General features: G+C 39.8%; 1 protein-coding gene across 3 annotated transcripts in view; it reads right to left on the reverse strand.

Annotated features, from left to right (window-relative positions):
* mpv17 (mitochondrial inner membrane protein MPV17) overlaps positions 1-27,363 on the reverse strand; it is a 48,251-nt gene that overhangs the window by 16,423 nt on the left and 4,465 nt on the right. For all 3 annotated transcript variants that reach the window (XM_063035742.1, XM_063035734.1, XM_063035751.1), the window contains exons 3-5: positions 6,340-6,455; positions 2,713-2,805; positions 728-823 (exon numbers count right to left, since the gene is read on the reverse strand). In XM_063035742.1, the coding sequence (XP_062891812.1) occupies positions 728-823; positions 2,713-2,805; positions 6,340-6,455 (305 nt within the window). The remainder of the gene's footprint in view (positions 1-727; positions 824-2,712; positions 2,806-6,339; positions 6,456-27,363) is intronic.

Raw genomic sequence — 27,363 nt, forward strand, 5'->3', positions numbered from 1 at the left:
AGAGAAAGCAAGATCTCCCAGTGGCCACACATTTTAATTCCACATCCCATTCCCATTCTGATATGTCTATCCACGGTCTCCTCTACTGTAAAGATGAAGCCATACTCAGGTTGGAAGAACACCACCTTATATTCCGCCTGGGTAGCCTCCAACCTGATGGCATGAACATTGACTTCTCTAACTTCCGCTAGTGCCCCACCTCTCCCTCGTACCCCATCCGTTATTTATTTATTTACACACATTCTCTCTCTCTCTCTCTCTCCTTTTTCTCCCTCTGTCCCTCTGACTATACCCCTTGCCCATCCTCTGGGTCTTCCCCCCCACTCCCCCTTTTCCTTCTCCCTGGGCCTCCTGTCCCATGATCCTCTCATTTCCCTTGTGCCAATCACCTGTCCAGCTCTTGGCTCCATCCCTCCCCCTCCTGTCTTCTCCTATCATTTTGGATCTCCCCCTTCCCCTCCCACTTTCAAATCTCTTACTAGCTCTTCCTTCAATTAGTCCTGACGAAGGGTCTCGGCCTGAAACGTCGACTGTACCTCTTCCTAGAGATGCCGCCCAGCCTGCTGTGTTCACCAGCAACTTTGATGTGTGTTGCTTGAATTTCCAGCATCTGCAGAATTCCTCATGTTTTTGTTCTTAATATGCTGGTTTTTGTTGATTAACATAGTTCCAAATCAGTATTTAAAAGTTAATTCAACATTTTAAAAATAAAGTTAATATTACTCACCTTCTGAAATTTCAACCATATTTTTTCCCGAGAAAGTCCGCCAAGGAACCCAGTTACTGCAATGAAACCAGCCAAGAAACAAGGAGCAACAGCAAGCTGGGGGAAAAAAAATCTTAGAAACTTTTCTACAGTCTTCTGCAGTACTGTGAGAAGTACAAAGGATATTACAACAAAAACTTGCATGGTTCAGTTGAGAAACTGCGTTGAACAGAGTAGATTCTGTAGCCCAGGAAGTATAAGAAAATCTATGCTTGCTATGGCAAACCTTTGTTTTCACAAAGATAGGTTGGAAAGTAAGCTGTGAAGAGGACAGAAGTATGGCTGCAAATAAATATAGACAGGCTAAGTGATTATGCAAAGTTTTGTCAAAAAGAGTGTATGTGGGCAAATGAGTTGTCCACCATGGTAAGGAAATTTTAAAAAACATCATCAAAATTGTTAGAGACCGCAAAGTTCTAAGAAAAGGGGGATCCAAAGTCTGGATAAGGCTCAACTAAAAAACTAATATGCAGGTACAATAAGTAATTCAGAAAGCTCACAAAATGTTACCTGTTTATTCCTAAGGGAATTGAATACAAAAATAGGGGAGTCTGTTTCAGCTGCATAGGGCATTGGTGAGCCCATACTGGAGTGGTATTCACTGCTGGCTTTCATAAGACCATAAGATATAGGAAAAGAATTAAGACTATTTGGTTCATCGGTCTGCTCAGCCATTTCGTCATGGCTGACCCATTTCCTTCCCGTATTCTTTCACACCCTGAATGGTCCAGAATCTATCAACCTCTGCCTTAAGTATACCCAATGCCTTGATCTCCACAGCCACAGCATTGGCCTTCCATAGATACACCATTCTCTGGCTAAAGAAATTCCTCCTCATCTCTGTTCTAAATGGAGGTCCCTCTATTCAGAGGCAGTGTCCTCTGGTCTCAGGTTCTCCCACCATAGGAAACACCCACACTCAGCCACTCCTTTGAACATTAGATAGGCTTTAATGAGATTCCCCCTCATTCTTCTGAATTCCAGTGAGTACAGGCACCAAACACTCCTTCTATGATAAGCCTTTCAATAACAGAATCATATTAAGATTGTAAAAACATTGGAAGAAATTCAGAGAAGGTTTATTGTTTTCTGCAAAAAGTAGGATAGGCCAGGCTGAAGCCTGAAAGATTGAGAGGTGACTTGATTGAAAAATACAATAGTATGAAGGTGAATGCAGTGAGAATGCTTCATCATGTGAGAGAATCAAGAAGTCGTCTCCGTTAAAAAAATGTTGCTCATTTCAGACACGAAGTGGAATACTTTCTCAAAGGTCTGAGGGATTGGAATTTTCTTCTTCCAAGGGTAAAGCAAGCAGAGTGTGAACATTTTAAGTCAGAGGTAGACAGATAATTGATAAGCAAATTGATGACTGGGGTAGACACATATGTGATCAGCCACAAACTTATTGAATGATGAAGCAAGTTTGAGGGGATAAAGTGGCATTTTTCTGCTTCAAAATGATATACAATTTGAAATATTAAAGCTAGCACACACAATTTGTGGTTCTCTAAATAAGACAATAAGACATAGGGGCAGAATTAGGCCATTCAGTCTATCAAGTCTGATCTGCCTTTGATCCATCATGGCTGATTTATTATCCCTCTCAACCCCATTCTCCTGTAACCTTTGATGCCCTGACTAAAAAGAATCTATCAGCCTCTGCTTTAAATATATTCAATGACCTGAAATCTCATTCTGTAAGTTCAACCAGAAGTTTACATGTTATATTTTCTTTTGCTTCTGAATCCTTTTCTCTAAAACTGGGGGCTACACATCTCTAATGTCACCATTACACCAGCATTTGGCAGATCAGGCTGTAATCTCAGTGATTCCTGTGCTAAACTGTTCCCAAATTCCACTTTTGTCACTAGGTCTTGGAGCAATGCACTACATTCTTCCTAAAAAGCACTTTAAGGTACTTTCCACTTTAATTTTCCCCAACTGACCTGATCAAATAACATTTTCTTAAAAGCTGCAGTTTTGCTTTGTCCAACTACCAGTCGATCAAGCAACCTGTACCATACACCAAGAACAGGACCCTATAGGAAAGGATTACAACAAGCAAATGTTACAAACAATGCAATTTCCATGTCACTATCTACTACAGTTAATTGTTCTTAAAAAAAAAATCAGTAAGTACAAATCCCTACTTACAGTTCCTAATATTTGTTTTAACTGCTTAGACATACTATGCTTATTTAGGGTTCAAGTGATCTAACAGAATTGTGGCCATTTAGAAGGTTGTTATCTCAGTCAGCTCTATCACCAAGGAACCTCAGCATCTGGGACATGCCCTCTTCTCATTACTATAATTGGAAAGGAAGTACTGGAGCCTACACACAGTGATTCAAGAATAGCTTCTTATTCTCCACCATCAGGTTGATGAAACCATCAACTATTACTTTTTGTAAGTTAGAGTAATTTTTTGTGCCTTTGGACTGTTGTGGATGTCTATTGTGTCCACTGATGACAGGAACCTGGGCAGAAGAGTTTTTAAAGTGGAAAAGCCATCGCACTGGGGCAGTTCTACTCTCTCAACCTCAGAAGTCTGGGTCCAGTGGTACGACCAAGCATCACAAACTGGGGTCTTCCTTGGTTGCAGTGGATGCCTTGTCATGCCTTTCACTCTACATGGAGTGTTGCAGTACTGCCTTCCTAGTTGTTGGATCTCATTGTAAATCTCATCTGCCCAGTCAGCTGGAGTTGACTTCACATACCATGACCCTGTCTCACCGGGGTATGAGGCTGCCAACTACCGTCACCTGGTTTATCCCACCTGTTGAACCGGTGTACTGCTGGCGCAAAACAATAGCGTTTACCCTAAATAGTCAATGATAATACATCTGATTCTGATTCACAATCTATTATGTTTCTTTGCATTTCTGTGCTCATTTACACCATAAGCCCTGCCACTAAACTTAGCACGATCAGCAAGCTTGTATATGGCTCTGTATTGGTCAGCCAGTCCTTAACTATTACAAGCTCACAATATAGATCCTTGTGAGAGTCAAAAATCACTTTACCCTAATTAAAGTATCCACAAAACTATCATCCCTTCCTTATCTTCTGCAATCAAATTACTCTCTAAAAAAAAATCAGGAATTTGACAAAAGCAAAACACTGCAGATAAAGTTCAAAATGCTAAAAATATTTATTTAGCTGATTAGATAAAACTATGCAGAGAGGAAGGAGGGTTAATGTTTCCCTGTTGATGATACCCTATTAATAATTTACCAGTTCTATGGGCCTAATTTTTATCTTAGGCTTGTGCAAAACCTTACCAAATGACTTCTGAAAGTTTACACAAACTGTATCACAGACATAGCCCTATCTAGTATATTACTTGTTCTTAAAGAAACAAGTTTGTTTGACACTACAATTTCATATTGATCTTCCTAATCAACTCAAATTTTAATCTTATTTTAATTGCTCAATTACCTTACCCTTAGTTTAGGATTTGAGTCATTTAAACCATAGAAAAACTACAGCACAGAAACAGGCCTTTTGGCCCTTCTTGGCTATGCCAAACCATTTTCTGTCTAGTCCCACTGACCTGCACACGGACCATATCCCTCCATACACCTCCCATCCATGTATCTGTCCAATTTATTCTTAAATGTTAAAAAAGAATCTGCATTTACCATCTCGTCTGGCAGCTCATTCCATACTCCCACCACTCTGTGTGAAGAAGCCCCCCCTAATGTTCCCTTTAAACTTTTCCCCCCTCACCCTTAACCCATGTCCTCTGGTTTTTTTCTCCCCTTGCCTCAGTGGAAAAAGCCTGCTTGCATTCACTCTATCTACACCCATCATAATTTTATATACCTCTATCAAATCTCCCCTCATTCTTCTACGCTCCAGGGAATGAAGTCCTAACCTATTCAACCTTCCTCTGTAACTGAGTTTCTCAAGTCCCGGCAACATCCTTGTAAACCTTCTCTGCACTCTTTCAACCTTATTTATATCCTTCCTGTAATTTGGTGACCAAAACTGAACACAATACTCCAGATTCAGCCTCACCAATGCCTTATACAACCTCATCATAAGATTCCAGCTCATACTCAATACTTTAATTAATAAAGGCCAATGTACTAAAAGCTCTCTTAACGACCCTATCTACCTGTGACGCCACTTTTAGGGAATTTTGTATCTGTATTCCCAGATCCCTCTGTTCATCTGCACTCCTCAGTGCCTTACCATTAACCCTGTATGTTCTACCTTGGTTTGTCCTTCCAACGTGCAATACCTCACACTTGTCAGTATTAAACTCCATCTGCCATTTTTCAGCCCATTTTTCCAGCTGGTCCAAGTCCCTCTGCAGGCTCTGAAAACCTTCCTCACTGTCTACTACACCTCCAATCTTTGTATCATCAGCAAACTTGCCGATCCAATTTACCACATTATCATCCAGATCATTGATATAGATGACAAATAACAATGGACCCAGCACTGATCCCTGTGGCACACCACTAGTCAAAGGCCTCCACTCACAGAAGCAATTCTCTACTACCACTCTTTGGCTTCTTCCATTGAGCCAATGTCTAATCCAATTTACCACCTCTCCATGTATACCTAGCAACTGAATTTTCCTAACTAACCTCCCATGCGAGACCTTGTCAAAGGCCTTACTGAAGTCCATGTAGACAATATCCACTGCCTTCCCTTCATCCACTTCCCTGGTAACCTCCTCGAAAAACTCCAATAGATTGGTCAAACATGACCTACCACGCACAAAGCCATGTTGGCTCTCCCTAATAAGTCCCTGTCTATCCAAATGCTTGTAGATTCTGTCTCTTAGTACTCCCTCCAATAACTTACCTACTACTGAAGTTAAACTTACCGGCCTATAATTTCCCGGATTACTTTTCCATCCTTTTTTAAACAACGGAACAACATGAGCCACTCTCCAATCCTCCGGCACCTCACCTGCAGACAGCAATATTTTAAATATTTCTGCCAGGGCCCCTGCAATTTCAACACTAGTCTCCTTCAAGGTCCGAGGGAACACCCTGTCAGGTCCCGGGGATTTATCCACTTTAATTTTCCTCAAGACAGCAAGCACCTCCTCCTTTTCAATCTGTACAGTTTCCATGATTTCACTACTTGTTTCCCTTAATTCCATAGACCATGCCAATTTCCTTAGTAAATACAGACGCAAAAAACCTATTTAAGATCTCCCCCATTTCCTTTGGTTCCGCACATAGCTGACCACTCTGATCTTCAAGAGGACCAGTTTTATCCCTTACAATCCTTTTGCTCTTAATATACCTGTAAAAGCTCTTTGGATTATCCTTCACTTTGACTGCCAATGCAACCTCATGTCTTCTTTTAGCCCTCCTGATTTCTTTCTTAAATATTTTCTTGCACTTCTTATACTCCTCAAGCACCTTATTTACTCCCTGTTTCCTATACATTTCATACAACTCCCTCTTCTTCTTTATCAGAGTTGCAGTATCCCTTGATATTATTGATATTGTTAGCTGTTAGCTTTTTCCTTCTGTGCCACTATGTCAGAAATAACATGCTTCCTGCACTCTCTAATTCAATATTTACCTCATAACTTGCAGACTCACCACATAAATTAACCCAACAGTCGCCATCTTTGCTGTCCTCTTTAAATTGTGATTAGTTAAACCTCTGCGTTCAACCAGTTGTTGCGAAACGATGTCACTTAAGCCAACCAATCCACCTACAAAATTGAAGTGCATCAATATATTTTAGTTTAAAAACTGATTCAACTGCTAATAGCAAAATTCGATAAGTTTGGCTAATTCAATTATGTAATTATTTAATACCTATGTATACCAGAAGTGGACTATTATTTTCCAAAAAACGATTCACAAATACCTTACGTTATAAGAAACCAGTTGATACCCAACTCTATATAGTCTACTTATTAGAGAATAAGGTTGAAAGATTGGTCACCATCTTACTGAAAGATAGCTTAGCTTTCAATACTATATCACCTCTTCTTGTTCCACTTCTATAAACTCAGTGCCAATTGTGGTGTGCTATGACCAACCATATGCTGAGATATGAAGTTAAAGGACAGAAGATGTATTTGGTATTGATATTGATAACTGCCACATGTATCAAGATATAGTGAAAAGTTTGTCTGCATACTGTTTATATAGGTAAAATCATTAGAGTACAGTAAAACAATAAAGTGCAAGATCATAACCAGGTAGATTGTGAGGGCAAGAGTCCATCTTATCGTAAAGAGGTCCAGAAGCTGGGTTAGAAGCTGTCCTTGAGCCTGGCAGCATGTGCATTTCAGGCTTTTGGAAATTTTCTACCCAATGGGGGAAGAGGAGAAAAGAATATGTTCAGAGTGGGTAAGATTTCTGATAATGCCGGTTGCTTTACTGAGGCAGCAAGAAATATAGACAGAGTCGATAGAGCGTAGAGTGGTTCCTGTGATGTGCTGAGCTATATTCACAACTCTCTGCAGTTCTTAATGTAAATGGAAAGCAGTAATCAGTTTGCAGTTAAAGTACTTTGCAATTAAGTACTGTCTATAGAGAAGACCTGCTGGCCCCACAGCACCTGAGCTTTTTGCTCAAGAGGTGCAGTGCAAGACAATGGGGTTATGTTAATTGGGCTTGTTTCAAACTAGACAATGCTGGCTAAATTGTAAAGTTCAAGGAAGCTTGCAGACCAGATTGATAATATCACTTAGCATACTAAACAGCTGATCTGCTAATGGTTGGAAGGTTTGTATACTCAAGACAGTCAGCTTCACAGCATTAATTGTGGGTATCCGGGAACACTGTCTCCAGAAGTTTTTAGACCATTTGTGTTAGAAATTATCTGAAAAGAAAATCACATGTGTGTGAAGTCACCCAAGTGGCAAAGAAACAGTATATATGTAGAAAGTAGTCAAGGAGGCATTTTAGGAATGGTCCAGGAACATCAAGAAGAATGACAGAATCATGGGGTGAACTAGAATCCATATCTCCACCTTCAACTCCTGTGACAGATGACTAGTTCATCTGCAGTTTGTTGGTATGTCTTTTTTTTAGCTTATAGGAATTCTAACTGTGTCTCAGAAATCCTGTGTGTTTTAGAAATGGTTTGTAATTTCTAAGTCTTATATAAGATAGAAATCCTCTGTGAGTTTTAAAAGTGTTTTAAGAATGTTTGAATTTAAACATGTATCACTGAAAATAAATTAACTGTGTTTAAATTACTGCTGGGGACCCACCACTCAAATAGTGGGTATTGGCAACTAAACTCACCATAGAGGGTAAATAGTCTTTAAAGAGTTGGTAGTTACACTATAATCTCCCCTTATGGAGGGTATCCACAGCTATCTATATTGGATGGAGATTAAGGTCTTTGCTAGAGTTTCAAACATTACAGTCAGCAAACCCACTATCATCACAGATCATAGTGGTCTTCTTGAAGCAGTAGAAGCAGGGAATGGTTAAAAATGTCTGCAAATATCCCTGCTAATTGACCCACAGAGAATCTAAGGATATGGGCAGGGACGCCATCTGGGCACGATGCTATCCGCGGGTTCACACTCTGGAAGACCAAACTTTTGTCCATGACTGTAAATTCAGATGCACTGGAGACTGTCAAGGTGTGTGGTGACATACCCATTCCCTACTATTCAAAACCTACATAGAATGTGTTCGGCTCATCAGAAAGATATATGCTGCTTTTGGTGATGCTGTCTGACTTTGTTTTGTAATCTATTATAGTATGTAAGTCCTGCCACAGATGATAGCTGAACTGAGACTCGTATTGTTCAAATTAATTTTATATACTGTACTTCCCATTAGCATAGGTTAAATTTGAGCCAAACCCCAGAAATAAAAAGGGTGATCTGCTTGTTAATCAATTCTAGACCAAATCTTTTCAGAAGTCTAATATTTATAGATTCATTACTTTTAATAGATTTCTGTTAGGCAGCTGAAAGCACAGAATCTCAACAATGAAATCCACATAGATTGTCAGCACCAACTTTAAGCAATTGAATGAATGCACTTACGTAAGTGTACTGAAGGAAACAGCCATTTTATACATCGACAAATTACCTGAAATTCTGTGCAGAAACTGCAAAAAGTAAAAAGAGCTGACAGGTCAGCCTAGCATGGATTGAACTGATTGAGGGAATTATAGCAAACTTGTTTTTTGTAATTAAGTATCAGACTAATCATACTGTTCACTCAATTCTGAAAACTACTACAAAGACACTACAGGAAACATGCACTTAATATACACTGCAACAACAAATAATGTGACACAATATACAACACAATGCAAGTGTTTTATATTATTTAAAAATTCAATACAACTGCTCCATATTCACTATATACAGTGGCATGCAAAAGTTTGGGCACCCTGGTCAAAATTTCTGTTACTGTGAATAGTTAAGTGAATAGAAGATGAACTGATCTCCAAAAGTCATAAAGTTAAAGATGAAACATTCTTTTCAACATTTTAAGCAAGATTAGTGTATTATTTTTGTTTTGTACAGTTTTAGAGTGAAGAAAAGGAAAGCAGCACCATGCAGAAGTTTGGGCACCCCAAGAGATTTGAGCTCTCAGGTACAGTGACATGCAAAAGTTTGGGCACCCCTGGTCAAAATTTCTGTTACTGTGAATAGCTAAGTGAGTAAAAGATAAACTGATTTCCAAAAGGCATGAAGTTAAAGATGACACATTTCTTCAATATTTTAAAGCAAGAAAACTTCTTTATTTCCATCTTTTATAGTTTCAAAATAACAAAAAAGGAAAAGGGCCCCAAGCAAAAGTTTGGGCACCCTGCATGGCAGTACTTAGTAACACCCCCTTTGGCAAGTATCATAGCTTGTAAACACTTTTTGTAGCCAGTTAAGAGTCTTTCACTATCTTGTTTGGGGGATTTTCGCCCATTCTTCCTTGCAAAAGGCTTCGAGTTCTGTGAGATTCTTGGGCCGTCTTGCATGCACTGCTCTTTTGAGGTCTATCCACAGATTCTCAATGATGTTTAGGTCAGGGGACTATGAGGGCCATGGCAAAACCTTCAGTTTGCACCTCTTGAGGTAGTCCATTGTGGATTTTGAGTTGTGTTTAGGATCATTATCCTGCTGTAGAAGCCATCCTCTTTTCATCTTCGGCTTTTTTTGTTACAGACAGTGTGATGTTTGCTTCCAGAATTTGCTGATATTTAATTGAATTCATTCTTCCCTCTACCAGTAAATGTTCCCTGTGCCACTGGCTGCAACACAAGCCCAAAGCACGATCTATCCACCCCCATGCTTAACAGTTGGAGAGGTGTTCTTCTCATGAAATTCTGCACCATTTTTTTCTCCAAACATACCTTTGCTCATTGCGGCCAAAAAGTTTTATTTTAACTTCATCAGGCCACAGGACTTGTTTCCAAAATGTTTAAATGTTCCTTTGCAAACTTCTGACGCTGAATTTGGGCCTTTTGCAAGGAAGAATGGGCAAAAAGCCCCCAAACAAGAATTGAAAGACTCTTAGCTGGCTACAGGAAGTGTCTACAAGCTGTGATACTTGCCAAAGGGGGCGTTACTAAGTATTGGCCATGCAGGGTGTCCAAACTTTTGCTTCAGGCTCTTTTCCTTTTTTGTTATTTTGAAACTGTAAACAATGGAAATAAAAAAGTAATCTTACTTAAAATATTAAAGAATTGTGTCATCTTTAACTTTATGCCTTTTAGAAATCAGGTGATCTTTTACTCGCTTAGCTACTCACAGTAACAGAGATTTTGACCAGGGGTGCCCAAACTTTTGCATGCCATTGTAATCATTTGGACAAGTCGTTCTGACATGCTCATAAACAATAACATGCAAGGTGTATGTCCAGGTCAAGTAATTATCTAAAGGAGGGAAGGTCATTGTCAATCTTAATATTCAATGTGTAGTTGTCAGAATCGTCTAACTATATCATGGACATCTACTAAAAATGTATGCTACAAGCAACTGGCCCTGCCAATTATCAGTGCAATTTAGGAGTGTACTATTCATCAGTGTTTGATGAGTCCAATGGCACGCTTGACAAGAAAGACTTGTAACTATCAGAGCAAATAACATTTATCAATCAAAACTGTTGTAATGTAAATTTTAAATGTAAATTTAATGGAAATTACAACAGCTAACCATTCAGCTTTTCTGGCAACAAGGAAGGGCCTTATCTTCAGACAAAATGTAGCTCCTTGAACATCTACCTAAGTACAGCAACACTGTAATTGGGGGTGGGTGGCAGATAATCTGCATGTATTATGTATAAATTGCTGAAACTTTATAACACAAGGAACAGATTTTAAAAGCAATTGTTTTATGATAACATTATAGTGTGCTAGGTACTGATAAAACAGGCCCAACATAATGATGAAAAAACAGAAACAACATTAATTAATTTTGAAATCTCTTTCATTTTACAAGTTATTAAATGATTTAGATGAATGAAGACAGTGTTCACTTGGCTGATGACAATTAGGTTGGTTGGAAGGTAATTATGAAAAGGACCTAAGGAATCTACAAAGGTACATAGATAGCTGTTATTGCTTATTGTTAGGACAATGGAATGTAAAAGTAGGGAGGTTACACCTCAGTTATATTGGTGAGACGACATCTGGGAACAGCAGTGGTCTCCCTATTTAAGAAAAGATGTGTAGAAGCAGTTTGGAGAATGTTTACAAGACTGAAACTTGAATAGGGTAAATTACTAAGAAGACATTGAGCAGGCTGGGCTTAGGAGGACATGAATGGACCAAATTTCCTGAAGGATTTTGACAGGATAGGTGTAGAATGTATGTTTCCTCTTGTGGGAGAATTTAGAAGCAGGGATCACTCCTTAAAAATAAGGGTCTCCCATGCAAGAAGTTCTCAGAGGCTTGAGAGTCTTTGGAACTTCTTCTTCAAAAGGCAGTGAAGTTAGTGTTTAAATATTTTTAATGTTTAGCATTTTAATGACTTAATATTTTTAATGCAGATAAAATTCTTGATAGGAAAGCAGGGATGAAAGGTCATCAAGAGTATGCATAAAAGCCAAGGTTACAGCCTGATCAACCTGATTTTATTAAATGCACAGTAGGCTTAAAGGTCTAAATGGCTCACAACCGCTCTTAATCTGAATGCTGTATCCCACCACACAAACCATGATGCCAACAAGAAAATATTAAATATTATCCAAGATTTGGAATTTCTTCTTTTCTCGATGCCATTGAATTTACTTCCATAGAATACTTTAACATGACCATCAATATACTTCAGTCTCAGTTGGAGGGAACAGCATAACATCGAGAAATCAAATTTCTTTCAGCATAAGAAACAGAGACATTGAAGATTATCAGTGATGAAACCAATTTTATTCTGTATAGAGAGTTGAATCAAGGGGCTATGACTGGCCTACAGCTGCTCTCAGATAAATCAGTCTTAGACTGTAATCTTATGTCAAGCTAAATTAACCAGATCTGGAATAGGAACAGTGACCCACTCATTTCAATGGAGATTCTTTATCTGCTGGACTTTGCTCTACTCTAACTAATTTTATTATTTCTTTTTACATACTTAGTTATTATTTTTCTGCATTTAATTATATGAATTATCTAAATTAATTTTTCCAAACACTTAAATTATCTGAATATCAGACTGTCACAGGTTCTGACAAAAGATACCTCTAGTCTTGGTTCTTACATGCCACACTTTTCCATGTTGGTGGGAAAAACGGAAAAGTGATGTTCTATTTAAATCGTGTAGACTAGAATGTTTTGATGTACGATGAAATGTGAGTGTCATTCTACACCAGTTACTGAAGCAAATGTACAGGGGCAGCAATAAAACTAGAAAATGTTGGAAAAAATCAGCAAGTCAGCTAACATGTGTGGACAGAGAAAGAATTAATGCTTCAGGTCCAAGGGACTTTCCAATAGATACCTGCAGATCTGCGGAGCGTTTCCAGCATTTTCTGGTTTTATGTTATATTTCCAGCATTTAGGTTTATTATTTTCATGCAGGTGCAGATTGAAGTTAAGAAGGCCAATGGCATGGGAGCTTTCATAAGGCTAGGGCATACATCACATACAGTAGGACCCTAGGCAATAATGAGGAACGGGAAAACAGAGTACACCAGTCTATAAATCCTTACAGGTGGCAGCAAGAGAAAGGTGGTGAAGGCAGCATCCAGGTACTCATAAGGATGTAATACTGAGGCTTTATGAAGCATTGGTCAGGCCTCACTTGGGTATCGTGAACGGTTTTGGGCACCTTATCTAAGGAAAGATGTGCTGATGTTGCAGAAGGTACTAAGGTGGTTCATGAGAATGACTCCAGAAACGACAGCGTTATTATATGTTTGATGGTTCTGGGCCTGTACTTGCTAGAATTTAGAAGAATGGGGGGAGGGGTAGAGGGGGGGGGAGAAGAGAGAGATCGAATGTTGAAAGGCCTAGATAGAGAAGATGTTTTCTATAGTGGGGAGTCTAGAACCAGAGGGCACAGTCTCAGAATAAAGGGACGTCCATTTAGAACGGAGATGAGAAGCAATTTCATTCACCAGAGGGTGGTGAATCTGTGGAATTCGTTGCCACAGGTGGTTGTGGAGGCCAGGTCATTAGGCGTACTTAAGACAGAGATTGATAGACTCTTGATTAGTCAGGGCGTGCAAGATTATGGGGAGAAGGCAGAATGAAATTGAGAGGGAAAATGTCATTTCATCATGGCTGATCCAGAGTCAACTTGATGGGCCAAATGGCTTAATTCTGCTCCTATCTCTTATGATCTTATTTGCCAGGGCCTACAACGGAAGAGCATGAAACAATTTTATAAATCTTTCGAGAACTGAATGCAGTTCCATTCACCAACTACATGAAAGGCACTAGAAGGGGTATAGATATTTTCCTGAGATGGAACATTTTAATCGTGATGCGACTGGGTACGTTTTACCTGGATCAGGGGAGTAGAGGGGACTCCTGAAAGGGGGTATACACAGTTATGAGAGGCATGGATAGGGAAGTTTAGGAGAAACTTTTCCCCATAAAGCATCCTTAGGTTTAAGGTAAAGTATATGATGTTAAAGGGGTTCTGAGGAAAGTTAATTTCCCCCAAAGGTAATTGAAATCTGCAACACATTGCTTGGGGTGGTGAAGACAGGCATTCTTATATGTAACAAATATGTTGATGAGCATTTGAATTGTCAAGGCTCAGACCAACTGCTGATACATGGAATTACTTTACAGTAGATGAGAACATGCTGGTCAGCATGGATGCGGTGGTCTGAAGAGCCTATTTCTATGCTCTATGACTATCTTGGTCTTCAAAGAAAGAGCATTTGAGCACAAGTGTCTTGTTACAATTACATAGGGAAAAGACCACACCTAGAATACTGCATGCAATTTTGACTTTCTTACCATACGAAGTAATATACATGCCCCCGAGGAAGAGAATGATGAGATGAAACCATGTAGGAGAAGGGAATGGCACGGATGAAAAGGGTTAAAGACACTAGGTGGATAGGTGTGTGCATATGTGTGGGCAGGTAGCATGGGGGTGTGGGTCACCTCAAACTAGGAAATACAATGTTCATACCACTGGGCTGTAAGCGATCCAAGTAGAGTGTTGTTCAACTAATTTGTTTTTAGTCTCTCTATGGTCATGGAGAAGGCAGAGGATGGGCAAGTTGTGGGAGTGGGAAATAGAATGACATGCACCAAGCTTGAGATGGTCATTGTAGACAGAGTGTAGGTATTCTGCAAAATCTAGTTTATACTTGATTTCACTTATTAGAGAAGCGCACAATGTGAGCACCAAATGAGTTGACCAGGTTGGAGGAGGAGCCAGTAAATCTCTGCAAGAGCTGCTTAGGCCACAGGATGGTGGAGAACAGGGAGGTGAGGGGACAAATCTTACTACTACAGTTACAGAGGAAAGTATAGTGGGACAGAGAGGGGTGGGTGGAAAGGAATGAGCGGACCAGTTAGTTCCCAGGAGAGTGGTCCCTACAGAGAGCGAGGAAGGTGATCAGTGAAGGAGTTGGGACTGGCAGAAATGGTGAAGGATGATGTATTGGATGCAATAGTTGGTGGGGTGAAAGGTGAGGAACAAGGGAACTCTACTGCTGTTCTGCCTGGTGACAGGGCAAGGCAGGGGTCGGACCAGACATGCAGCAACTAGAGGAAATATGCGTGAGGGCTCATAAGTCCTCATTTGGTGGACAGATGTGGCAGAGACAGAGAGATTGAGAAAAAGGGGTGGCATCCTTACAGAAGACAGGGTGGAGAAGGTACAGTCAAGGTAGCTGTGGGAGTCAGTGGATTTATAGAAGATGTCAGTGGTAAGTCTATCTCCTGAGATAAAGACAGAGAGATCTAAAGAAAAAAGTGTCTGAGGTAATCCAGGTGAAATTGAGGGCAGGGTGGAAGTCCATAGAACCATAGAAACTACAGCACAGAAACAGGCCCTTTGGCCCTTCTTGGCTGTGCCAAACCATTTTCTGCCCAGTCACACTGACCTGCACATGGACCATATCCCTCCATACACCTCCCATCCATGTATCTGTCCAATTTATTCTTAAATGTTAAAAAAGAACCCGCATTTACCACCTCGTCTGGCAGCTCATTCCATACTCCCACCACCCTCTGTATGAAGAAGCTCCCCCTAATGTTCCCTTTAAACTTTTCCCCCCTCACTAGAACCCATGTCCTCTGGTTTTTTTCTCCCCTTGCCTCAGTGGAAAAAGCCTGCTTGCATTCACTCTATCTATACCCATCATAATTTTATATACCTCTATCAAATCTCCCCTCATTCTTCTACGCTCCAGGGAATAAAGTCCTAACCTATTCAACCTTTCTCTGTAACTGAGCTTCTCAAGTCCCGGCAACATCCTTGTAAACCTTCTCTGCACTCTTTCAACCTTATTTATATCCTTCCTGTAATTTGGTGACCAAAACTGAACACAATACTCCAGATTCAGCCTTATACAACCTCATCATAACATTCCAGCTCTTATATTCAATACTTTGATTAATAAAGGCCAATGTACCAAAAGCTCTCTTAATGACCCTATCTACCTGTGATGACACTTTTAGGGAATTTTGTATCTGTATTCCCAGATCCCTCTGTTTCACTGCACTCCTCAGTGCCTTACCATTAACCCTGTATGTTCTACGTTGGTTTGTCCTTCCAACGAGCAATACCTCACACTTGTCAGCATTAAACTCCATCTGCCATTTTTCAGCCCATTTTTCCAGCTGGTCCAAGTCCTTCTGCAGGCTCTGAAAACCTTCCTCACTGTCTACTACACCTCCAATCTTTGTATCATCAGCAAACTTGCCGATCCAATTTACCACATTGTCATCCAGATCATTGATATAGATGACAAATAACAATGGACCCAGCACTGATCCCTGTGGCACACGGCAAGTCACAGGCCTCCACTCAGAGAAGCAATTCTCTACCACCACTCTTTGGCTTCTTCCATTGAGCCAATGCCTAATCCAATTTACCACCTCTCCATGTATACCTAGCGACTGAATTTTCCTAACTAACCTCCCATGCGGGACCTTGTCAAAGGCCTTACTGAAGTCCATGTAGACAATATCCACTGCCTTCCCTTCATCCACTTTCCTGGTAACCTCCTCGAAAAACTCCAACAGATTGGTCAAACATGACCTACCACGCATAAAGCCATGTTGACTCTCCCTAATAAGCCCCTGTCTATCCAAGTGCTTGTAGATTCTGTCTCTTAGTACTCCCTCCAATAACTTACCTACTACTGACGTTAAACTCACCGGCCTATAATTTCCCGGATTACTTTTCGATCCTGTTTTAAACAACGGAACAACATGAGCCACTCTCCAATCCTCCGGCACTTCACCCGTAGACAGCGACATTTTAAATATTTCTGCCAGGGCCCCCGCAATTTCAACACTAGTCTCCTTCAAGGTCCGAGGGAACACCCTGTCAGGTCCCAGGGATTTATCCACTTTAATTTTCCTCAAGACAGCAAACACCTCCTCCTTTTCAATCTGTACAGTTTCCATGGTCTCACTACTTGATTCCCTCAATTCCATAGATTTCATGCCAGCTTCCTTAGTAAATACAGACGCAAAAAACCTATTTAAGATCTCCCCCATTTCCTTTGGTTCCGCACAAAGCCGACCACTCTGATCTTCAAGAGGACCAATTTTATCCCTTACAATCCTTTTGCTCTTAATATACTTGTAAAAGCTCTTTGGATTATCCTTCACTTTGACTGCCAAGGCAACCTCATGTCTTCTTTTTGCCCCCCTGATTTCTTTCTTAAGTATTTTCTTGCACTTCTTATACTCCTCAAGCACCTGATTTACCCCCTGTTTCCTATACATTTCATACAACTCCCTCTTCTTCTTTATCAGAGTTGCAATATCCCTTGAGAACCAAGGTTCCTTTTTCCTATTAAATTTGCCTTTAATCCTGACAGGAATATACAAACTCTGCACTCTCAAAATTTCCCCTTTGAAGGTTTCCCACCTACCAATCACATCTTTGCCAGAGAACAACCTGTCCCAATCCACGCTTTTTAGATCCTTTCTCATTTCTTCAAATTTGGCTTTCTTCCAGTTCAGAACCTCAACCCTAGGACCAGATCTATCCTTGCCCATGATCAAATTGAAACTAATGGCGTTATGATCCTGTCACTGGAGAAAGTGATAAAATTGATGACTTGTGCACGAGAGCAGGAGGCAGCAAGAGACAGTGGTCAAAGTAGAGGGAAAATTATTGCTGGGTTTCAGGGGATAGTGGGAAGGCAGTCTTGGAATAGGTCTGTGTAGGGACTGTTTCACATAGGCAAGAAAGTGGCCATGGCTACACCCTTGATCTGTAGAATGTGGGAGGAAATGGGGCTAAGGACAAGTTCTGCCATGTGGATGAGAGTGTAAGTGGATGGGAAGGGATTTAAAAGTTATCAGAAGTTAAAAATTCAGCTGAACTGATAACCTTTTATGTAATGGGATAGGATGAAATGACGGACACTGGCTATGGAAGAGAAATGCATTTTATCAGCTCCATACAACTAAAAGTGGATATTCCAGCAAATGAGTAACATTAGCAAAAGGAACCACTGCATGTTGAAGAAAGGAAGTTGTAAAATGCTACTGGATTGCTGCCAAGAGTTCCTTAGTGTGACTCTACGGTGATGGTTCTACATATACATCTAGGTATAAAAGAGGTTATAGAAAGAGCAAATATATTAATGAGTTTTCATTTTTAAGACTTATGTTTACATGTTTAAAGTTAAGACCAGAGCTGAAAGAGGATATTTACATATACTTAATATAATTCTCCTTCTTGTACAAAATCTAAATATCAGAAAGTTAGCTTATGAAAGTTCCCTATATTTCAGAGGCCACAGTAATACCACAAAACTAAATCCCTAAACAGTTTGCTTGAATACAAGACTTGTACTTTTTAAAAAGTTACAATGGAAAAACTTCTGCATAAGGTTTGAAACTATTGCTATATTTTCTCCTCAAGGTTTTCTGAACTAATTTACCTTTGCTGTTCTGAATAAAAAATACTTTCCACATTTCCTTTTCTTATGATCAAATACTGTAAACAATACATTAACAGGTTTTCCATTCTGTAAACTTATAAAATATCCTGGCAAATATTTTGAGTAATAGTTAATTTATTTGGAATTTAAGTACTTTTATTTCTGACACGATTTATGATTTGAAGCCCCACAACCTCTGTTTTAAACCTGCTTGTATCTGTATTTTCTAGAGATTTAGACCTAGTACCTGACATTTGGACTTACCCTATTTATAAAAATTATATAATTTATCTTGACTTTAGTCACTACAGGATGTCACATTTCAAAAATTTTACAGCCAGATCTGACACACAAGAGTTTGATTGGAAAGTCTAATAGTTATAAATAACAGCATAATGGAAGAAAATGTCATAAGCTGTTTATAGCTTAAAGCTTTTTGTAAGTGGTGAGCTGTCGCCAACACCTGTTGCTTGTTTAGAGATGGGTGGATCTACAAAGAATTTTTTGTATAATTAATTGCAAGTCTGAATCCAAATTATTTCATTTCCAGGCTAAATAACAGTGAGGTAAGAAGTATTCAAAGAACCAAAAATCTCCAAAATAGGATATTCTACACAAAATGCATATACAAAAAATAAGAATATGCAAAGTAAAGTTCAGGTGCTAGAAGGCATTGGTTCTCATTTTATGGTTCATGCCAGTACTAAGAGAAATCTTATTTGTCCACCTCTTGTACTCCCCCTTTCCTGTACTCTGCAACTTATTGTCACTCATACACGACCATCAATTCACCTTTGATGAACACAAGATTTTGCACATGGTGGAATCCTTCAACAATACAAAGTGCTGGGGTAACTCAGAAAGTCAGGAATCATCTAAGGAGGAGATTAAACAGTTGATGTTTCAGGCTGAGACCCTTCCAACTTAAATGGATATGGGCCAGGCATTCCTAAGAGGGAATCAGCCCAAAACATCGACCATCTGTTCCCCTCCACAGATGCTGCCTGATTTGCTGTGTTCCTGCAGCACTTTGTTTGAGTTGTTCAAAAAATTCCCTTTTATTCTTTTGCCTTTACCCTACACCAAAAGGTTATTTAAAAAAGTCAGTTAATCTACTACTACCAACAGGAGGAAACCCATTTAGTCACGGTGAGAACATGCGAACTTCATGCACACAGCAACCATGGTCTGGATCAAACCCAAGTCAAATGCACTAGCTGTTCCACCACTGCACCACCTCCAAGAATGAGACTGAATAGCAAATTAAAAGATGCAGTAGCACTTGAAGGTCGTAGAGTCTCAGTCAGCAAGTTCATTTAAGACAGGGATCGACAGATTGTTTTCCTAGATCACAGGATACGGGGCTAGTGCAGGAAAGTGATGGCAAGATTAAAAAAAATAAGCTGCAATCTTACTGTATGGTGGAACAGGTATAATGAATGGAATGGCTTCTATCAGGTGGGCCAACTATTGTATGCTGCTAAATTAATACAAGATCAAAATGTCATATTAAGAAAGTAAATGGTGAATGAAAATTACATCCCGAATACAACAAATTGCTCAAAAGTAAATTTAGAACTGGCAGGAAACTATCTATTAAAGGAATGATCAAAATATAGAAGATCCTTCGGTAAACTCAGGCTCAAGTTGCAACTTATTAGTGACATAGTGCTGATATTTTATAAATGAACATTAATCATTCAGTGACTCTGGATTTTATTTGGGTTTTTAGCGCTGGAAATAGTTACATTCGAACACGTCTCATTAGCGAGGCAGCAGTATGGTCGCATTGTTTATTCCAGGGACCAGCTGATTGCGCTTATGCCGGCCAGTTTAGCGAACAGAGCGGCGGACACCCCTGCTGAAATCTGGAGGAAAACACACAGAGGATGCAGAGAGGGATCAAAAAGGCGAGGAAAGAGGACCGGGTCCAGATAACAGAGAATTATGGAGAAGAGGAGTTCTCCACTTGGACTGCACGTGGTCATACCCGACCAAAACTTTTCCATGGAGGGCTTCCAGACTGTTCGGGCTGACCGGAAGTGCACTGAGAGCGGTAAGGGTAAAGGAGTTGGGGGCTTGCTGTTCTGGTTAACAACAGATGGTGCAATCCTGGTCATATTACAATCGAGGAACATGTTTGTAGACCGGATATTGAACTTTTTGCTGTTGGACTCCAGCCATATTCCACCGAGATACAACACTGGGCGTCATGGGAGGTTGTTCCTGCCTGTGGCCATCGAACTTTGCAGCTCCTCCCGTGGAGGGTCAGAAACTCTGAGCCAATAGGCTGGTCCTGGACTTATTTCCATCTGGCATAGTTTGCATATTGTTGTTTGATTGTTTGTGGTTTTTGTATTTCTATATTTATGCTCTATTCTTGGTTGGTGCAGCTGTAACGAAACTCAATTTCCCTTGGGATCAATAAAGTATGTCTATGTCTAATCTCTTCAACCAAATGTATCAGTCTGCACCGTCAATAAAACTGCAAATATATTAGCAATATTAAACATGGTCATCAAAAGATAGTTTTTTGACAAATTAACTTAATGTACTTAATTGAATAAAACAAACTATGAGCACAATTAATTTTATTTCAAATTACCAAGCCCAAAATAAATATCACTAAAAACACTCAGCAAACAAAATCCTCCCGACATACCCTGATGGCTTCTAAGAAAATATACTATACCCAATGTGACTAAATAATGCAAAATGAGAAAATAAATTGGGATAGTTTACAATTCCTACCTTGTGCAAACCTTATCTAAACCATCAAGGAGGGAGACTATAATAACAATTATTACATATGCTGTGTGAATAGAGAGTGGAATAAAGGACATCTGGTAAATGAATGTGTGTGTGATCTGTTAAACAACGAGCATTTTCAAAAGGACTGATGAAAGGAATGGCATCTCCAAGGGAGCTACGCTAAGTTCTATTTCCTTTTATTCTATTTGTGCACAGTGGTAAAATAGTTTCAGCAACTTATGTTCCTCCTGTAGTTAAGGTTACATTCAGCTTCACTTGCACTAAAACAGCCTTGTAAAAGTTGGAATCTCTTTTTCTGGCATCTCAGAACCCAAGCATTCAAAGAGGAGGGAACATTAAATCTACTTCCATTTGTTCCATTAAGTAATTTGGCAACCCAATGCATTGTGTTGTAATACACTGCAAACTTAACTGCTCCATAAATGATTTTTAACCCTCTGCTAAATAATTTAACAGATATAAAAATGAAAATAAAGAAGCAATGGCAATAGCTGAATACGCCAGTAAAAAGTACTTTATGGCAAGTTTATAAAAATTATGTATCTCCTTGTGGAAATGAAATACTAACCTTTGGTCAGAAGTGCCTTTTAACTACATTCAAGTTAAAAATGGCAATAGCTTTCTTATCAGCAGACAATATTTAATAAAAAAAAACGCTACAAATAGAGCAAATTAACTTGAGGTCTGTAAGATGCATCAACAGCAAAGAATGACTATCACACAGGAAAATTATGTTCATAAAGCAATTGCTGACAAAGTGCCACATAAAAGACGGATGCATAAGGTAAGAGAAAATGTAGTAAAAGATGTGTGTTTGCATGGTTGTTAGATGGATCTTGATTACTTCGTAGGTACATAGCCCATTGCACAATAAAATAAAAGATAACAAGCTAATAATCAATAACATGAGCTGAATGAACTAAATAGAAACCGGTGTAGAAGGAATCAAAGTGGGCAAAGGACAGCCAAACTTAAAGGCGAGGATGTGGCAGATAGAAAAACATAGAAAACCTACAGCACAATACAGGCCCTTCAGCCTACAAAGTTGTGCCGAACCTTAGAAATTCCTAGACTTCCCCATAGCCCTCTATTTTTCTTAGCTCCATATACCTATCCAAAAGTCTTTTAAAAGACCCTGTTGTATCTGCCTCCACCACCATTGCTGGCAGCCCATTCCACACACTCACCACTCTGAGTAAAAAAAACTTACCCCTGACATCACCAACATGACAGTTTAACCTTCAAATCATCAATTCTTACACCACAGTAAGAGAGAGCTTAGCAACAAGACACAAGGAGGTCATTCTGCATTAGCAAAGTCTCTCCAAAGTAGAAAGGGTGCTGGATTTTTGTGGCTCTGGAGACGGGCTGATTCAGGGTAGGTGCCCCTGACTGAGGCGTTGTGGGAGAACACAGAACATCAGGTTAGCTGCCATAGGCTGTGTGTCCAGAGACCTGCGCCTTTCTGGGGCCGACTCTCTGGGCACACAGCTCGGAAAAAGCCACACAACAGACTTTTAATATCGTAAATCAGCGAGTTGTTTGTCATGTCTCCCCTCTCGCTATGAAATGGGGACACCTCTTTTTCCCTTATAGGGAGAGCGAGCCTGTGGTAAGTTGAATTGTTGAATTACCAGGTGAACGAGTAGCTAGTAGCAAGTTTCTGTCATTATCGATGCTTTGCTGCACGCTTGAGTGCTCGGTGGGGGGTGCTGATGCTTTTTTGCTGGTGGGGGAAGGGGGGTCGTTGCCTTGCTGCTGCTTGTGCATGGGTGGGGGGCTTTGCTGTTCTAACATTTAACTGTCATTCCTTCTTTGGGGCATTCCCCCGCTTTTGTGGATGTTTGCGAAGAAAAAGAATTTCAGTCTGAATATTATATACATTAAATGTACCTATTGAAACTTCACGTTCATACCAGGAGTTTCAAGATGTGCTGTCCAAGCTTTTCTGAAGAAGCATAAAGAAATGGGCAAGATTGAGGACCAGAAATGCAGTGGTCAGCCATGGAAATGGAATGCAGCAGACAAGGGATATATCAAACTGTCATCTCTTCTAAATCAGAAGTCATCCAGCACTGCTATCAGCTCTGAACTCACAGAAGGCACTGGAACCCAAGTACATCCCCTTACAATCTGGAGAGGTCTTGTGGTCTTCATGGAAGAATTGCTGCCAAAAAGCCATTCCTCCAAAGTAGAAACAAAGCCAAGAGCCCCACCTACACACCAAAACTCAAGGACTGGTTTGCTGAACAATGGCAGCAAGTGTTCTGGACTGGCAAGTCAAAATTTGAATTTTTTGGCTCAAACAGGAGGTGGTTTGTCTGTAGAAGAGCTGGACAGCTCTACATGGATGAACATCTGCAGCCAACAGTGAAGCACGGTGAAGGTTCTCTGCAGGTTTGGGGCTGCATTGCTGCAAATGTATTTGGTGATCTGGTCAGAATTAATGGAATCCTCAATACAGATTCTCATCCATCATGCAATACCAACAGGGAAGCTTTTGATTGTTCCCAACTTCATTCTGCTGCAGGACAATGACCCCAAGCACAAGATCAACGTCATAAAGAACTATCTCCAGTGAAAAGAAGATCAAGGAGTTCTGCAACAGATGGTATGGCCTCCAAAGAGCCCTGATCTCAACATCGTCAAACTGTCTGGGATTACCTTGAAAGACAGAAGCAAGTGAGGCAGAAGAATTGTGGCAAGTTCAGGATGCTTGGAACCTGCTGATTTTCTTATAACACGACACAAAAAGATTATGCATGGGGGAGGGGCATATGAAATGGAGGTATTAACACTCTACAACTATCTGTAACTGTATATACAGTAGATAGGTTGAGTGTTGTACTTAATTCAGAAGAATATAAAGGCTGACTTTTCTAAATGGAGAAAGACTTTGGATGAGTGAAGTACCAAAGGACGTAGGTGTTCTTATGCATGATCTGCAAAAGGTAAGCACATGAGTAGTTAGGAAGGCAAATGGCAAATTGACTTTTATTGCAAAAGAGATGGAATTCAGAAATACGGATTTTTTTAATTGCGCAAGGTACAGTTAAGGAAATGGCTGGGATGCGATGCACATGTTTAAATACTGACATAGGAGGAAGTAGAAAAGAAATTCACAAGATGCAGCAAACTTGCTACAGCATTTTGTTGCACTCCAGCATAGTCTTAGGCCATGGAAACAGGCCTTTTAACCCAACTGGTCAATGAGGAACAAAATTTCCACCCAAGCTATTTGCCTGTTCTTAAGAACAGGCCTTCCTATCCATCTCTTTGTCCAAGTATTTGTTAAGGTACCTGTCTCAACCACATCCTCAGCAGCAAGCTCAAACCATGTATAGACCATTATCTGGAGTGAAAAGGATGCCACTCAGGCTCCTTTTGAATATCTTCCTCTTACCTTTAAACTATGCCCTTTTATTCTTGATTCCCTAATTCTGGGAAAAAGACCATGCACATTCAACCTAAATATGCTCCTTATGATTTTATACCTATCTACACGATGGTCCCTCATTCTCTGACACTCCAATGAATAAAGTTCTAACCTGCTCAACCTCTCTCCAAAACTCAACCTTTCCCGGCCTGGCAATATCCTTGTAAACGTCATCTGCATTCTTTCCAGCTTAATGCCATCTTTCAAAACCAAACACAACATTCCAAATTTGGCCTCACCAATGTCTTGTACAACTGCTACACTCAGCGCTCTGATTAGTGAAGGCCAGCATGCCAATAGCCTTCATCATCACCCTGTATACCTGCAACACCATTTTAAGGAAAGCATGTACTTGTTCCTCTGCTCTACAACACTCCTATTTACCGTATGTTCTACCCAATCTGTCTTCCTAAAATTGTCTCTTTGCACTTAAGCTCCATTTACTTATCCATCTGAGCAAGATCCTTCTGTAAATCGTGATGACCATCTATTTTAGGGTTGTCTACAAACTTACTAACCATACCTTGCACATTCTCGTCCGAGTTATTTATATAGATTTCTTCTCTAGCTTCCCAAAATGTTCAGACTTTAGAGTTTAATAATGAAAGTTTTACAACTTTTTACGACAGTTGCAAGAAAAAGTTTGTGAACCCTTTGCAATTATCTGCTTTTCCGCATTAATTACTCATAAAACATGGTCTTATCTTCATCTAAGTCACAATAATAGACAAACAAAATCTGCCTAAACTAATTACACACAAACATTTGTACTTTTTATGTCTTTATTGAACATATTATTTAATTATTCACAGTCCAGGCTGGTAGCAGTACATGAACCCATGTATTTAATAACTGGTAGAACCTCCTTTAGCAGCAATAACCTCCACCAAACATTTCCTGTAGCTGTTGATCAGACTTGCACAATGGCGAAGAGGAATTTTAAACCATTCCTCCATACAAAACTGTTTGTTTATCAATATTTCTGAGATACCTTGCATGAACAAGGTCATGCCACAGCACCTTGACTGGGTTAAGGTCTGGACTCTGACATGGCCATTCCAAAACACAAATTTTCTTCTTTTTAAACTCTGTTGTTGATTTACTCGTGTTTCAGATCATTGTCTTGTTGCATTATCCAACTTCTATTAAGCTTCAGGTGACAGACCACTACCCTGACATTGTCCTGTAAAATCTCTTGACATAATTTTGAATTCAATGTTCCCTCAATGATTGCAGGCTATCCAGACCCTGAGGCAGCAAAGCAGCCCAAAACATGATGCCTCTTCCATCATGCTTCACAATTGGGACGAGATTATGGTGTTAGTGTGCAGTGCCCTTTCTTCCTCCAAACACTTCTGCCAAAAAGTTTAACTTTCGTCTCATCTGTCCATAGAACATTCTCCCAAAAGTGTCGTGGAACATCCATGTGGTCTTCTGCAAACTTGAGACGTGCAGCAATGTTTTTTTGGCGAGCAGTGGTTTCCTCCGTGGTGTCCTTCTTGTTCAGTGCTTTTCTTTATAGTGAATACGTGAGCAGAGACTTTAGCAAGTTCTAGAGATTTCTGCAGGACTCTTGCTGTTAACCTTGGGTTTTATTTCACCTCAACTTTTATGTTCAACTTTGCACATCGCGCTCTTGATGCGATCTTTCCAGGATGCCCACTCCTAGGGAGACAACAATACTGAGTTTGTCGATAATTTCTCTTACTGTGGACTCCATTTGTTGAAAATTTCTCTTATGATGGACTGATGAACTCTCAGGTCTTTAGAAATGCTTTTGCAGCCTTTTCCAGCTTCATGCATCTCCACAATTCTTCTTTTAAGGTCTTCTGAAAGTTGTTTTGATTGAGGCATGATACACAAACAGATCTTTCTTGAGAAGAGCAGGCTTTGTCAGTAACACAACTTTGTGTGTCTTTTTATAGGGCAGGGCACGTCTACAACCCACACCTCTAACCTCATCTCATTGACTGGAACACCTGACTTGAATAGCTTTTGTAGAAGGCTCACATACTTTTTTGAACCTAGATTGTGATTGTTTAAGTGGTGTACTCAGTATTGATGAGAGGTAGTACAATTGTTTGTGTATTATTAGCTTAGGCAGATTGTGTTTGTCTATTATTGTGACTGAAATGAAGATCAGACCACATTTTATGAGAAATTAATGCAGAAAACCAGGTAATTGCAAAGGGTTCACAAATGTTTTCTTGCAACTGTATATATTTTAAAAAAAGAAAACAGTCATGTCAGTAAGCTGGTAATGCTCCATAGCTGTTAGCCCAGAATCTGTGGTTGATGATCAGTTGCTTGTGCCTGCTGTTGACTACTGAATAAATTATCCGATGAAGTTCCCTTATAGTAATCTGTAGAATTCAGTATGCTTATAGTAACTCTGGATCTTGTGGACCAAAAGGGTTTTCTGCAAGTTTAAAGGCTCACATTGTAGGCCTACACAACTCCTGGCACAAAAGAGGTGCAAAAATGAGAGCTAGTTAAACTATTTAGTATAAAGTATTGCCTTGGGAAAACAGAAGGCTTCTGATTGATTCTAAAACTTTAAAAAAAATCAAAAGTTCAACATAATCAGACCTTAGCTTGCTAACAACCATACCTCTCTGTAATAAAGGGTGGGGTCAAATTATACCTCTACAAATAATAAGCACAGAGTATTTCCAGTTCTCAACTGAATACCTGTTCAACTGCCCTCCAGTGTAAACAAATTAAGTAGTTTCAGTTCACTCCTGATTTTCTCAATGATTCAGGCTGTTTAAGCATGGTAACCCCTGAATGGCGACTAATGAAGAAAAAATGAAAACTGATCATGATTTTTTAATCATGCACAAAACAGGATGCTAATATAACTTCCAAAATTGCCAAACTCAAACTAAAAGCATGCCTAATGA

Source organism: Mobula hypostoma, chromosome 2 (assembly GCF_963921235.1).
Source record: "Mobula hypostoma chromosome 2, sMobHyp1.1, whole genome shotgun sequence".
NCBI classification, from domain to species: domain Eukaryota; kingdom Metazoa; phylum Chordata; class Chondrichthyes; order Myliobatiformes; family Myliobatidae; genus Mobula; species Mobula hypostoma.